The following is a 13,507-nucleotide window of genomic DNA, read 5'->3' as shown; positions in this document are numbered from 1 at the left end:
TCTTTGAAATCACTTTGTAACCCTTTTCAGCTTTATGTAAATTAACAATTCTTGATCATACATCCCCTGAAAGCTCTTTTTGGTGAGGCGTGCCTCACATTGTGCAGAGCAAACTTGATAACTTCAAATGTTTTTTTATTAGTCAAAGTAACTTTACATTTACATTTAGGCATTTGGCAGACGCTCTTATCCAGAGCGACTTACAAAAAGACTTTAGTCTAGATCTCCAAACTCATTTTCTTAACAAGACTACAGTAATACCAGGGTCCAATTAGCTTTTTTGAGGTCATTAATTTAGGTACTCACATATTTTTCCCACTAGCAGTATGATGTTTTTATGGATCTTTTCAATAAAGACATGAAAAATCTGAATGTTTTGTGTTATTATTTTATTCACATTATATTTGTCAATACCCTTGATTAAGATGAAGATCAGATCACATTTAATCACAAATTCTAAGGTTCTAAGGTTCACATACCTTTTTTGCCACTATATTTACAATTCACAATTACATATTAAAAATCTTATCATAAATCATAGAGACTCATATTTACACAAATATTATGTAGCCTTTAAATCCTGAAATTGCTATCTCTTTAAAGCCACACCTGTCTCTGTCACACTAAACAACAAGCAGAACCAGGAAGCTGTTTTCCAAGAAAACGAAACTTACATCAAATCTGCAGTCTGAGTGAGTTTGATTGCTGGAAAATGGCAAAAGCCAATATCTCAGCTTATCAGTGCCAATTCAGCTGTGCAGTGTGTCTGGACTTTCCGAAGGATCCGGTGACTATTCCCTGTGGCCACAATTACTGTAAGGTGTGTATTAATGATTTCTGGGATCAGCAGGATGTGAGGAGAGTCTACAGCTGCCCACAGTGTAGAGAGACTTTCGATCCAAGACCTGTTCTACGCAGGAACAACATGCTGGCTGAAATGGTGGAGGAACAAAATAAGGCTAACCTCCAAGCTGCATCTTTTGCTCACTGTTACGCTGGACCTGGAGATGTGGAGTGTGATTCCTGCACTGGGAGAAAACGCAAAGCCGTTAATTCCTGTCTGGTGTGTCAGGCCTCCTTTTGTGAAGATCATCTTAAACCTCACCATCAGTCACCTGCCTTTAAGAAGCACAAGTTAATGGAAGCCTGTGCAGATCTCCAAGAGAAGATCTGCTCTCATCATGACAAACCAATCGAGAGATACTGTTGTACTGACCAAAGCCTCATATGTTGTTTGTGTACAATGTATGAGCATAAAGGTCATAATACTGTTTCAACCAGCAAAGGAAGAATTGATAAACAGGTGAGAACTGGGAAAATATTCTCATTCAAATATTTAACTCATTTACTGGTTAACTTTTGTTGGTTATAGGACACCAAGTAATATTTAAATTTTTCATGGAAAGACTGTAAAGTGAATTTTCGGTTATTAACAGGGAAAGTTTTAAGGAAATTTGAAATAAAAGTGTTTTTAGAATCACAATCAGTAACCTTTAAACAAACATACATCCTTTTCTGCTACATATGCATACAAGTTATGTATCAATTATTTTGGAGGGGAGTTCAGTCTCTACATTGACACCACAAGTTTGCAACATTTAAGTTGGGGAAATGTTGCAGTTCCTTTATGAATCTGCGGGTGGTGCACTTTAAACTCTTTACACACTGGCAGTAAGCACTAAAGAAGAAACCAAAAAAATTATAGGATTAAGATATTGATTCATATGTTAAATCATTATTAATACAGAATCACATACACAGGTGGTTCCAACAATTGAACACATGGATTTTATGTCACCCCAAGTCTTCGCCACATTGTGCACATTAAGGCATTTGGCAGAGGCTCTTATCCAGAGCGACTTACATTTAGAACTCATTACACATCTGAGGGTTAAGGGCCCAACAGTGGCAACTTGGTGGTTGTAGGGTTTGAATCTGGGATCTTCCGAACCGTAGTCCAATGCCTTAACCACTCAGCTACCCCTGGCCCAGTGTGTGTGTGTGTGGGTGTGTGGGTGTGTTCACAAAGAATCAGAATTTTGATCAGGGGTGAAGTGGCTAGAGAAAATTAATTAGACAGTAATTGGTCAGAAAAGCAGACAAGAGCCACAACGTGTGAAGGAGCCTGAAAAGGAGAGTCTGGGATCCTTAGAGGGGGGGGGGAAATAGACCTGCAGTTTTTTCGATGACAGAGAGATCATCCCTGATGAATCAGAGTAGACAGTGGATTTGCAGTGGTTTATGAAGCTACAGAAAACCACACAAAACAGACTACAACACAGAGCTACATAATGTGCATTTGTGCAAACAGCAAGAATAATAAACACAAATAGTCACAGTGCTGACAAGAACACAGTTCAAGCTAAAAAGAGTACAATTAATAATAATAATAATAATAATAATAATAATAATAATAATAATAATGTTAATAACAACAACAACAAATGAGCTCCTGAATAATGAAATGCATGTCATTTGGTTTTAGAATGAACTAACGCAGGAGCAGATGAAATCTCAGCAGAGGATCCAGGAGAAGAAGAAGAAAGTGAAGGAACTGAAAAAGGCTGTGTACACGATTAAGGTGAGAAGTGAGCAGAGAAATTCTCCTAATCCTGTGTACACATACATACAGAGAGAGATGTTATGTTCATGAATAGTCTATTCTCTAGATTTATTTGTGCATCCGAACAGATGTGTACACAGGCAGCAGTAGATGAGAATGAGAGAATCTTTACTGAGCTGATCAGCTCCATGGAGAAAAAGCACTCAGAGGTGACGGAGCTGATCAGAGCTCAGGAGAAAGCTGAACTAAGTCGAGCTGAACGACCCCTGAAGCAACTGGAGCAGGAGATTGCTGATCTTAAGAAGAGAGTCACTGAGCTGGAGCAGCTTTCACACACACACGATGACATCCACTTCCTCCAGGTAACACTCACTGTCTGATCTACAGAGGGCGCTGTTCCTCACAAAGTTTCCTCCTAAAAGCTCATTACAGCAACAATAAGGATTCAAGGATTCAAGGAGCTTTATTGTCATACCAGCACACTTCCATGTTCTGGTACGAAATTAGGACCCAGGTCCCGTTTAAGCCACAGAGATAGCATAGTAGTATAAATATGAGGGTGTAAATATGTATATACATGAATATAAATAAGAGCAGTCAGAGATATATTATGCAGGAAATTAGACATAAACTATACATAGTGTATTGCACATTTTCAAAGGCTGAATTGCACACATTGTATATTTGACTTATAGGGTTATATATATATGTATTGCACCATAGAGTTATATATTACACTAAAAGTTTGATTGTGTTTAATGGGAGAGGACCTACAGAGCACGGCTAGAGTTCAGTAGTCTAATTGCTTCAGGGTAAAAGCTGTTTTTGAGCCTGGTGGTCTTGCACTGAAGGCTCTTCAGCCTTCTGCCCGAGGGAAGAGGTTGAAATAAAGCATGTGCAGGGTAATATAATTAGAACTTTATTAATCCCAGAGGGAAATTGCTCAATTTTCGCATATCCCAATTAGGAAACTGGGGTCAGAGCGCAGGGTCAGCCAGTTTTACATAGGGTTAAGGGCCTTGCTCAAGGGCTCAACAGTGGCAACTTGGCGATGCTGGGGTTCGAACCCCCGACCTTCCGATCAGTAACCCAGTAACCCACAGCCTTAACCGACTGAGCCACCACTACCCTAGGGTGGGTGGAGTCCTTAATAATGCAGAGGGCTCTTCCTCTGCATCTTGTAGTGTACAATTCGGTGATAAAGGGGAGCCTGCTACCCACTGTCCTCTGTGCAGCCTTAACTACTCTCTGCAGGGCTTTCCTGTCAGCTACGGTGCTATTGCCATGCCACACAGTGATGTAGGAGCTGATGATGCTTTCAACCGCTCCTCGATAGAAACTCTTCAGAACCAGGCTTCCAAGCCCAGCTCATTTTAGCTTCCTGAGGAAGTAGAGGCGCTGGTGGGCCTTTTTAATTAGGCCCGAGGTGTTGACGCTCCAGTTTAAGTCCTTAGCTATATGGATGCCTAGATACTTACAGTAAAGCTGGAGACCACTTCCACAGCTGCTCCATCAATGTGTAGGGGGAGAGGAGTTTGCTTGTCCTTTCTGAAGTCCATCACCATCTCTTTGGTCTTTTTTACATTGATGCAGAGGTTATTTCCCCTACACCACTGTACCAGTTGTTCTACCTCCTCTCTGTAATAGGATTCATCGTTGTCAGTGATGCGTCCCATTACTGCTGTCTCATCTGCGAATTTGACTATATGACAGCTAGAGTGTCTCGCTATGCAGTCATACGTCAACAGAGTGAACAGGAGGGGGCTCAGCACACAACCTTGAGGCGAGCCTGTGCTGATGGTGATGGTGTCATGGATCCTGACAGTTTGAGATGTTGGTCAGGAAGTCTAGGATCCAGTTCCCTACTGAAGGGCTTAAGCCAAGAGAGGAAAGCTTTAGAATTAATGTCTGTGGAGAGATGGTGTTGAAGGCAGAGGAAAAGTCCAGGAAAAGCAGGCGGACGTAGGAATTCTTATTCTCCAGGTGTGTAAGGGCTGTGTGGATCACTGATGAGATGGCGTCATCTGCAGAGCGGTTTGTCTTGTACGCATACTGATGGGGGTCTACAGTGGCATCTATGGAGGCTTTGATGTGAGTCATGACCAGCCTCTCAAAGCACTTCATGACTACCGGGGTTAGAGCTATGGGGCGGTAATCATTCAGACAAGTCACTGTTGAACACTTTGGGACTGGAACAATAGTGGCAGTCTTCAGGCAGGTAGGAACAGTCGCAGTTGACAAAGAGGTGTTAAATATGTCAGCTAACACTTCTGACAGCTGGTGAGCACAGTCCTTAAGTACCCTTCCTGGTTTGTTATCAGGGCCTGCAGCTTTGCGGGAGTTAATTCTTTTTAGAATCCTCTCCACGTCGGCTGTTGTTATACTTTAAGGGGTGTGTCATCAGGAAGTGATGTGAGCTTGGTACAGGGAGGAGGGTTGTCATGTTCCTCGAAGCGGGCATGGAATTAGTTTAGTATATCAGGCAGGGAGGGCATTGTGCATCTTTGGTGTTGTAGTCTGTGATGCACTTAATGCCCTTCCACATACTTTGCGGATTGTTGGAAGTAAGGTGACCCTGGATTTTTTGGGCGTGTGTGGATTTAGCCCTCCCAATGCCTGCCGTCAGTTGTTTCCTCGCCAACTTTAGCGCTGATGCATCACCTGCCCTAAATGCAGCATCCCTAGCTTTCAGCAGAGTCTTTACTTCAGCATTCAGCCAGGGCTTCTGATTAGAAAAACAGGTAATTGTCTTGGTGGTGGTTACATCATCAGCACATTTAGATATAAAGCCGAGGACGGAAGAAGTGTATTCATCTAGGTCCAGCTTATCCCTGTAAGGGGCTGCTTCTTTAAAGATCTGCCAGTCAGTGCACTGAAAGCAGTCCTGGAGAACAATGTCTGCATCACTGGGCCATACAGTGATCGTTTTCTTTGTGTGTATTGTCCTCCTCAGCAGGGGGCGATAGGCTGGCGCCAGCAGTACGGCTATGTGATCGGAAGCGCCAAGATGGGGGCGGGGGAGAGCTCTGTATGCACCGCGGATGTTTGTATACACACAGTCCAGAATATTTTCTCCCCTTGTTGGAATTTCCACATGCTGGTGGAATTTGGGAAGAGTGTCCGTCAGTTTCACATGATTGAAGTCCCGCAACCACGTAAAATGCCTAAATGTAAATGTAAAATGCCTCCGGGTGTTTAGTCTGCAGCGAGCTGATGGTATCATGAAGCTCCTGCAACGCTACGCTAGCATTAGCACCCGGTGGGATGTAAACAATGGTGACGTACACAACATTAAACTCCCGCGGCAGATAGAATGGCCGACACTTTGTTGTCATGAACTCTATCGACTTGGAGCAGTGACTTTTAACCAAACTACTGCTTGTACACCAACCTTCATTCACATACATACAGAGTCCACCTCCTCTTTTTTTCCCCGACCGGTAATCGCAGTCCGCACGGAAAAGCCGAAAGCCATAAATTTGAAAGACTGAGTCCGGGATGTTTTGGGGTCTAGCCAGGATTCCGTTAGGCAGAAAACAGCGCAATTCCTCATCTCAGAGTGAGCATTAATCCTCAAACGTAGCAGGTCCATTTTATTATCCAGCTAGCGGACGTTGGCCAAAAAGAGAGTTGGAATCGGAGGTCGGCTAGCCTTTAACTGTACAGACGCTCCCGCCGGCTTTCCTCTCTTCTGTCTGCAACCACAACGTTTCCTATTGCCCGCTGTCCCCCGCGGTCTGCTACGCCACTTCGATGTTCTCAGGAGACTCTGTCTTCCGAGTTCAGATTTTAGTCCTGGTTGAAAAGAAATAATCGAACTGTCTCTGATGTACAACAGTTCAGTTACGCTATACTTCCCTCGCATTTTCAGCGCTGAAAAAGCGATGTCTCTTGTATCTGGTGTGCTATCAAGAGGCTTTGTTCCGGGAGCTCGAGAAGCCGCTGCATCAGCGTGCGCCGCCATCTACTACTATAAATGTTCCTGTCTAAGATCACAAGTGTGTCTTTGGTCTGATTCAGTCTGAGATTCATTCGTTCCTCTCCTACACTTTTCTCCTTCTCTATGATGTGTTTCCTCTCTGTAGAGTTTCCCGTCTCTCTGTGTTTCTCCTGGATGTGAGGACTCACCCAGCTTCACTGTCAATCAACATCTCACATTTGATGGAGTGAAGAAATCTCTCTTAGCTCTGAAAAAACGAGTCGAGGAAATCTGTGAGGAGGAATTTAACAAAGTCCATCCACAAGGTAAACATTTGTTTGTTCTGCATCACAGTAAAGAGAGACATAAAATTCATCTAACAGAAATAGGAAGAAATAAGAAGAAGATAATCCATAATAACAAGATGGAAAAGGTAAATTTTTCAATTTTTAAACTTAAAAATTGAATTGTACACTAAAAAATGAATCCCTTCAGCTTTTCTCATTTTCTTTTTTTATTTTTTTAACCAATGGTACTAGTATACTGTTGTAGGCAGAAGACTGCATTGTTTCTTTTTGTATATTACAGTAAATGTATTGAAATATCTTCAAATATATTGTACATACCTATATGCTAAAGTTTTAAGGGGATTAAATGCTTACTCTTTACTATAGCATATACTCTCTGCATAGCCATGTTACATGTTACATGTTTTACCTTCTATATTTTATTTAACCTGCACAATATAATTTGCACAATGCCAATATTTACAGTGATGTACAGTATATACACTATGATTTGCGCTTCTGGTACACACTTAGCTGCATGTTGTTGCTGAGTACCTGTCCTATACAATGACAATAAAGTTGTACCTACCAACCTTAATTTTAAGTTTGAGAATATTGACCCACTAATTAACGTGTCCATCTGAGACAAGGCTTGATTTTGTTCTTTCCACAGTTGCAACATTGTTTCAGAGACTACCATCACAGCTAAAGAGCAAAAAGGATTTTCTGCAATGTAAGTGTAAACACACACAAACACACACACACACACAAAATTTAATAATAAACGTTATAAATATTTAATTGATGATTGCTGTTGGCTGCCATTAAACATACAGATATATTTGTACCTGAAGACATGTCATGTGTTGTACAGTGTGACTGTTGTGTATTGCCACTGTTTTATATTTAAAATATCTCATATACTGTAGGAGAGGCGGACAGAAACACAGACAGTTATCCCACACACTCACTACAAATCCTGAGATTTACAGCTGACCTTTAAAATTTTTATTGTTATAGATTTGAGATCTCTGACTCTGGATCCCAACACAGCACATCCTGCCCTTATTCTGTCTGAGGAGAACAGATCAGTGACACGCAGTCAGGCACTACAGCGATACTCTCATCATCCAGAGAGATTTGACTTCTGGCCTCAGGTGTTGTGTAAGGAGAGTGTGTGTGGACGCCGTTACTGGGAGGTGGAGTGGAGCGGTGATGTGTCTATATCAGTCTCATATAAAGTGATCAGCAGGAAAGGAGGGGGTGATGAGTGTGTGTTTGGACGCAACAGTCAGTCCTGGAGTCTCAGGTGTTTTTCTTCCTCTGTTTCTTTCTGGCACAACAACACTAAGACTGATCTCCGAGGTCCAGTCTCCTCCAGAATAGGAGTGTATGTGGATCACAGTGCAGGAACTCTGTCCTTCTACAACGTCTCTGACATGATGAGGCTCATCCACAAAGTTCGCACCACATTCACTCAGCCTCTGTACGCTGGGTTTTCTGTATGTCATGATAGAGCCACTGTGAGATTATGTGTCTGAAAATTTTAATGGTACCTGTAGTATGATTTAAGAATAAGATTTTATTTCAGTGAGCTGTGTGCACAAACTGTAACACTGTAATTATTCCTTTCAAACAGCATGTTTTCTTTAGATTAATGCCATACCTATGAAATCATTTAATGCAGAATGTAAGACTGTGATGGCTATATTGTCATTGTGTTAGTATATTCAATTTGTTGATGCATGTCCATAAACCTCCTCTTGGGCCTTCCTCTTCTCCTCTTTCCTGGCAGCTCCATCTCTAACGTTCTCCTCCCAATATACCCCTCATCCCCCCTCTGCACATGTCCATATCACCTTAATCTCTCTAACCTTGTCCCCAAACTCTCCTACCAGCACTGTGCCTCCAATATATACAATATTCATTCCTAATTCTGTTCATTCTTGTCACTCCCAAAGCAAATTTCAGCATCTTTAGCTCTGCCACCTCCAGCTCTGCTTTCTGTCTTTTTGTCAGAGGCAACGTCTCCAAACTGCACAACATTACAGCTTGTCACAACCTGCTGGGGGCAGACTGTTTTTTTGTTGTATATATGTATTGTCTCAGTATATATGTATTGTGCAGGTCAGTCCATTCCTGATTCCAATGCAGGACCTGCAACACTCCTCCTTAGCTTGTGTGATTGTCTCTCTGCCCTGATGACATCATCATTGGCCGACAGTATTTAACCACCCCAGAAGCCAGTGCTGGGGGGCTATTTGCTATTTCAGATGGTTGATGTGTGGATTTTTGGTGCATTTATTCGGTCCATGGGTCTGTCCTCGTGGCTTAGTACGTCTGTGAAACTTAGTATCTTTTATATGTAAGTAAATGTCTAGTCTCTGTATAAAGTGTTAGTGTTTTATGTATATATTTCTCTCTTTTTTTTTTCACCGGTTGTATGGATGTGGCCGCCATTTTTGTTGGGTGTGGTAGAGGATTTTTCTTAACTGTTTATGGATATGGAGTTAGGTAAGCAAATTGTGTTTAATTTTTGTTTTCTTTTTTAGGGAAGTTAGAGCTTTTCTCAGTCATTTATTTTTGTTTGTTGTTTTGGCCCTGGTCCACCATAAAGGTTACACTGGTTATCTTGTAAATATAGTATGTCCTTCAATATATAATGTACATACAATGTATATACATATAAATATGTATATGCCTTATACATATTTTGCACCACCTTCCATGTTTAGCATCCCCCTCTCTTTCTCCTTTTTTTCAACAGTAACCCAGTTTTCAAAGATGTCCTGCTGCCCAATGGAGTTAAATGTTATCAAAAATTCTTATATATTTGTGTATACACTATTACAAATGTTAAAGGTCTTAAAAGTTTTGATTTGGCTTTAGCAAACAATTTTTAATTTAAATTAATAAATTTTACTTTAACTACTGTGTCATTCAGTGCTACTGCTGGTGGAAACACACAAACAAATTTTTTACTATCATCACCCAAATGTATGTATGTACGTGTGTGTGTGTGTGTGTGTATGTATGCGTGTGTGTATATATTACACACACCCACAATGGTTTGCAAAAGTATTCGGCCCTCTTGAACTTTTCCACATTTTGTCACATTACAGCCACTAACATGAATCAATTTCATTGGAATTCCACGTGAAAGACCAATACAAAGTGGTGTACACGTGAGAAGTGGAACGAAAATCATACATGATTCCAAACATTTTTTACAAATAAATAACTGCAAAGTGAGGTGTGCGTGGTTATTCAGCCCTTTTTGGTCTGAGTGCAGTCAGTTGCCCATAGACATTGCCTAATGAGTGCTAATGACTAAATAAAGTGCACCTGTGTGTAATATAATGTCAGTACAAATACAGCTGCTCTGTGATGGCCTCAGAGGTTGTCTAAGAGAATATTGGGAGCAACAACACCATGAAGTCCAAAGAACACACCAGACAGTTCAGGGATAAAGTTAGAGAAATTTAAAGCAGGCTTAGGCTACAACAAGATTCCAAAGCCTTGAACATCCCACGGAGCACTGTTCAAGTGATCATTTAGAAATGGAAGGAGCATGGCACAACTGTAAACCTACCAAGACAAGGCTGTCCACCTAAACTCACAGGCCGAACAAGGAGAGCGCTGATCAGAAATGCAGCCAAGAGGCCCATGGTGACTCTGGACGAGCTGCAGAGATCTACAGCTCAGGTTGGGGAATCTGTCCATAGGACAACTATTAGTCGTGCACTGCACAAAGTTGGCCTTTATAAAAAAGTGGCAAGAAGAAAGCCAGTGTTAACAGAAAACCATAAGAAGTCCAGTTTGCAGTTTGCCACAAGCCATGTGGGGGACACAGCAAACATGTGGAAGAAGGTGCTCTGGTCAGATGAGACCAAAATGGAACTTTTTGGCCAAAATGCAAAACGCTATGTGTGGCGGAAAAAACTAACACTGCACATCACTCTGAACACACCATCCCCACTGTCAAATATGGTGGTGGCAGCATCATGCGCTGGGGGTGCTTCTCTTCAGCAGGGACAGGGAAGCTGGTCAGAGTTGATGGGAAAATGGATGGAGCCAAATACAGGGCAATCTTTGAAGTAAACCTCTTGGAGTCTGCAAAAGACTTGAGACTGGGGCGGAGGTTCACCTTCCAGCAGGACAACGACCCCAAACATAAAGCCAGGGCAACAATGGAATGGTTTAAAACAAAACATATACATGTGTTAGAATGACCCAGTCAAAGTCCAGCTCTAAATCCAAACGAGAATCTGTGGCAAGATCTGAAAACTGCTGTTCACAAACGCTGTCCATCTAATCTGACTAAGCTGGAGCGCTTGCCGGATGGTTAAAGTGTAAACAAGTCATGAGCTGGGTGGGTGGGATTTCTGATGATGTTGATGGCCCTCTTGCTACAGCGGGACGAATATAAATCTTTTATGGCTGGTTGGGCTGATCTGGTGATCTTCTCCGCTGTCCTTACCACCCTCTGCAGGGCCTTCTGGTCAGCAGCAGTGCAGTTCCCGTACCAGACTAAGAGGCTGCTGGCGAGGATGCTTTCAATAGCGCATCTGTAGAAGGTGGTGAGTGCCGGAGGTGGAAGGTCAGCTTTTCTCATCCTTCGGAGTTAGTGAAGGCTAGCTGTGCCTTCTTAACTATGTGGGTGGTGTTGGTGTTCCATGTCAGATCATCTGTGATGTGCACCGCCAGAAACCTGGTGCTTTTCACAGACTCCAGAACACTGCCATTTACAGTGAGAGGGGTATGCGGTTGTGGTTCTTTTTGAAGTCCACATTTATTTCTTTTGTTTTACTGACATTAGTTGTAGGTTGTTTCTGTCGCACCAGTTGATGAGTTGATGTACCTCCTCTCTGTAGTTTGAGTCGTTGTCGTCACTGATGAGGCCCACCACTGTTATGTCGTCTGCGAACTTGATGATATGGTTCGAATTGTATCTAGCACAACTGTCATGTGTTATCAGCGTGAACAGCAGAGGGCTCAGCACACATTTCTGGGGGACACGGGTGTTCATGATGATGGCCTCTGAGGAGTTTTTGCCAACTTTAACTGTCTGTGGTCTTTCTGTAAGAAAGTCAAGTATCCAGTCACATAGTGGGGTGCTGATGCCTATTTCACTAAGTTTGTGTACTAGTTGTTGTGGGATAACCGCATTGAAAGCAGAGCTAAAGTCAGTGAACAGCATTTTCACATAGCTGTTTTTATTTTCTAGGTGGGACAGGCATAGATAAAGTGCCGTTGATATGGCATCATTAGTGAAGCGCTTAGGACGGTATGCAAACTGGTAGGGGTCGAATGTGGTTGGAAGACTGGATGTTATGTGGGCCTTGACTAACCTTTCAAAGCACTTCATCATGATGGGCGTGAGTGCTATGGGCCGGTAGTCATTTAGTGTTGCGGCTGGGGATTTCTTTGGAAGTGGTTTGATCGTTCTGGCTTTGAAGCATGTTGGTATGGTGGCTTGGCTCAGAGAGGTGTTGAAAATATCAGTAAGGACATCTGTGAGAGAGTCAGCACTCTAAGCAGACACCCTGGTATGTTGTCAGGGCCAGCAGTTTTCCTGGGGTTTATCTTATGTAGGGTCTTCCTCACATCGACTGGATCCAGCTGAAGTGTTACGCTGTCTGAGGGGGAGGGACGTTTTTTGGTGTGGTGGTATTTTCATCTTCATACCGGCTGAAGAAGGTATTGAGTGAGTTCAGAAAGTCTATATTGTCCTCACACAGTGGTGGCGTTGGTCTGTAGTCTGTGATTGACCGGATGCCTTGCCATAGGGGTCTTTTTTGTCTGTAAAGTGTGCTTGTATTTTTTAGTCCATAGACACGTTTGGCTGTTCTCACACCACCAGTTTGCTCTGGTGGATCTGAGAGCATCTTTGTCATCGGACTTGAAGGCATTGTTCCTTGTCTCACAAGCTCACGTACCTCCTTAGTAACCAGGGTTTTTCATTTGCTCTTGTGGTGATGTTTTTTATAATGGTTACGTCTTCTATGCATTTGGATATGTATCCCATCACAGACTCAGTGTATTCTGAGAGGTTTACCTGTTGGTTGGTCATGGCAGCCTCCCTAAAAACAGTTCAATCTGTGCTCTCAAAACAGTCCTGGAGAGCTGAGGTAGCTCCCTCTGGCCATGTCCTGATTTGCTTTACAGAAGGCCTGCTCCTGGTTAACTATGGTCTATATGCAGGAATTAGCCTGACAGAGAGATGGTCCGAGTTCCCTAGGTGGGGGTGGGGAACAGCTCTGTATGCTTGTTTGATGTTGATGTAGACCTGGTCAAGAGTGTTCTCTCCCCTGGTAGCAAAATTCACAAGTTTATGATAATGTGGTAGCACAGTCCTTAGTTTGGCCTGATTGAAATTGCCAGCGATTATGTAAACAGAGTCCGAGTTAACGTTTTGTATTGAGCTCACAAACTGGTACAATGTGGCCAATGCATCTTTAGTGTTTGCACTGGGTTGAATATAGATAGCTGTGATGATGATAGCTGTAAATTCTCTGGGCAGGTAGAATGGTCTGCATTTAAGTGTTAAGTATTCAATGTTCTCAGAACAGTGACTTGCAACAATTTCGGCATTTGTACACCAGTTGTTGTTAAAAAAAAATACAAATACCGCCTCCCCGAGATTTTCCACTGAGAGCATGACTCCTGTCCGCCCGGAATGTTGTTAGACCATCCACCTGAATTGCATTATCTGAAACATTACGATTAGGCCATGTC

General features: G+C 42.5%; 1 protein-coding gene across 2 annotated transcripts; it reads left to right on the top strand.

Annotated features, from left to right (window-relative positions):
* The first annotated feature begins 682 nt into the window (after window positions 1-682).
* On the top strand, window positions 683-8,985 carry LOC128532945 (E3 ubiquitin/ISG15 ligase TRIM25-like). 2 transcript variants are annotated; one of them, XM_053507097.1, is made up of 6 exons: window positions 683-1,303; window positions 2,486-2,581; window positions 2,692-2,925; window positions 6,649-6,808; window positions 7,443-7,502; window positions 7,790-8,985. In XM_053507097.1, exons 1-6 carry the CDS (start codon window positions 713-715, stop codon window positions 8,308-8,310), a joined length of 1,662 nt encoding a protein of 553 aa, XP_053363072.1. In that variant the 5' UTR covers window positions 683-712; the 3' UTR covers window positions 8,311-8,985. The 2 variants fall into 2 exon arrangements, with proteins under 2 accessions (XP_053363072.1, XP_053363073.1); XM_053507098.1 differs by lacking the exon at window positions 7,443-7,502.
* Window positions 8,986-13,507: the final 4,522 nt, after the last annotated feature.

The sequence above is a fragment of the Clarias gariepinus genome, chromosome 11 (genome assembly GCF_024256425.1).
Source record: "Clarias gariepinus isolate MV-2021 ecotype Netherlands chromosome 11, CGAR_prim_01v2, whole genome shotgun sequence".
Classification (NCBI taxonomy): domain Eukaryota; kingdom Metazoa; phylum Chordata; class Actinopteri; order Siluriformes; family Clariidae; genus Clarias; species Clarias gariepinus.
This window is presented reverse-complemented; position numbering and strand designations above follow the sequence as displayed.

What these genes read in the sequence shown, in the direction of transcription:
- LOC128532945 (XM_053507097.1), top strand. Translation starts at nt 713, where the DNA reads ATGGCAAAAGCCAATATCTCAGCTTATCAGTGCCAATTCAGCTGTGCA. An exon ending in TAACAAAGTCCATCCACAAG is followed by an intron (nt 6,809 to 7,442) that starts GTAAACATTTGT and finishes TTCTTTCCACAG; the next exon opens with TTGCAACATTGTTTCAGAGA. An exon ending in CAAAAAGGATTTTCTGCAAT is followed by an intron (nt 7,503 to 7,789) that starts GTAAGTGTAAAC and finishes TTATTGTTATAG; the next exon opens with ATTTGAGATCTCTGACTCTG.